The sequence below is a fragment of the Pterocles gutturalis genome, unplaced genomic scaffold (genome assembly GCF_000699245.1).
Source record: "Pterocles gutturalis isolate BGI_N339 unplaced genomic scaffold, ASM69924v1 scaffold35774, whole genome shotgun sequence".
NCBI classification, from domain to species: Eukaryota; Metazoa; Chordata; class Aves; order Pterocliformes; family Pteroclidae; genus Pterocles; species Pterocles gutturalis.
The window spans coordinates 646-1,220 of record NW_010136940.1 but is presented as its reverse complement, the minus strand read 5'-3'; the positions used below and the strand labels follow the sequence as shown (position 1 = coordinate 1,220).

The window sequence follows — 575 nt, the reverse complement described above, 5'->3', positions numbered from 1 at the left end:
ACGCCAGCAGCGGCGCCGGGCACGGGGGGCTGGAGGCTGGGCTGGGGCTGGGCGCAGGGTCTGGTTCTGGGATCTGGCTCTAGGCAGGGGTTCTGCTTCTGGGTTCTGGGGTTCTGGGATCTGGTTCTAGGCTGGGATCTGGTTCTGGATTCTAGGCTGGGGTTCTGGGATCTGGTTCTAGGCTGGGGTTCTGGTTCTGGGCTCTAGGCTGGGGTTCTGGGATCTGGTTCTAGCTCTGGCTCTAGGATCTGGTTCTGGGTCCTAGGCGGGGGTTCTGCATTTGGGTTCTAGGCTGGGTTCTGGGCTCTGGCTCCTGGTCTGGGCTCGGGTTTTGGTTCTGGGTTCTGTTTCTAGGATTGGAATCTGGGCTCTGGTTCTAGTTCTGGGTTCTAGGCTCTGGTTCTGGGTTCTGGTTCTGGGTTCTAGGCTGGGGGTCTGATTCTGGGTTCTGGTTCTGGCTCTAGGCTGGGGTTCGGGTTCTGGTTCTAGTTCTGGTTCTAGCCTGGGATTCTGGGCTCTGGCTCTTGGTCTGGGCTCAGGTTTTGGTTCTGGGTTCTGGTTCTGGGTTCTAGACT

At 58.8% G+C, this 575-nt stretch overlaps 1 protein-coding gene across 1 annotated transcript; it reads right to left on the bottom strand.

Moving 5' to 3' along the window:
- Positions 1-23: 23 nt before the first annotated feature.
- Positions 24-177, bottom strand: LOC104468380 (keratinocyte proline-rich protein-like; the record flags this gene model as incomplete). Its single annotated transcript, XM_010082486.1, is given in 2 exon segments — positions 24-134; positions 136-177. Coding segments are annotated over 2 exon segments (153 nt in total), but the record flags the coding sequence as incomplete, so codon positions are not given.
- Between the last annotated feature and the right edge of the window lie 398 nt (positions 178-575).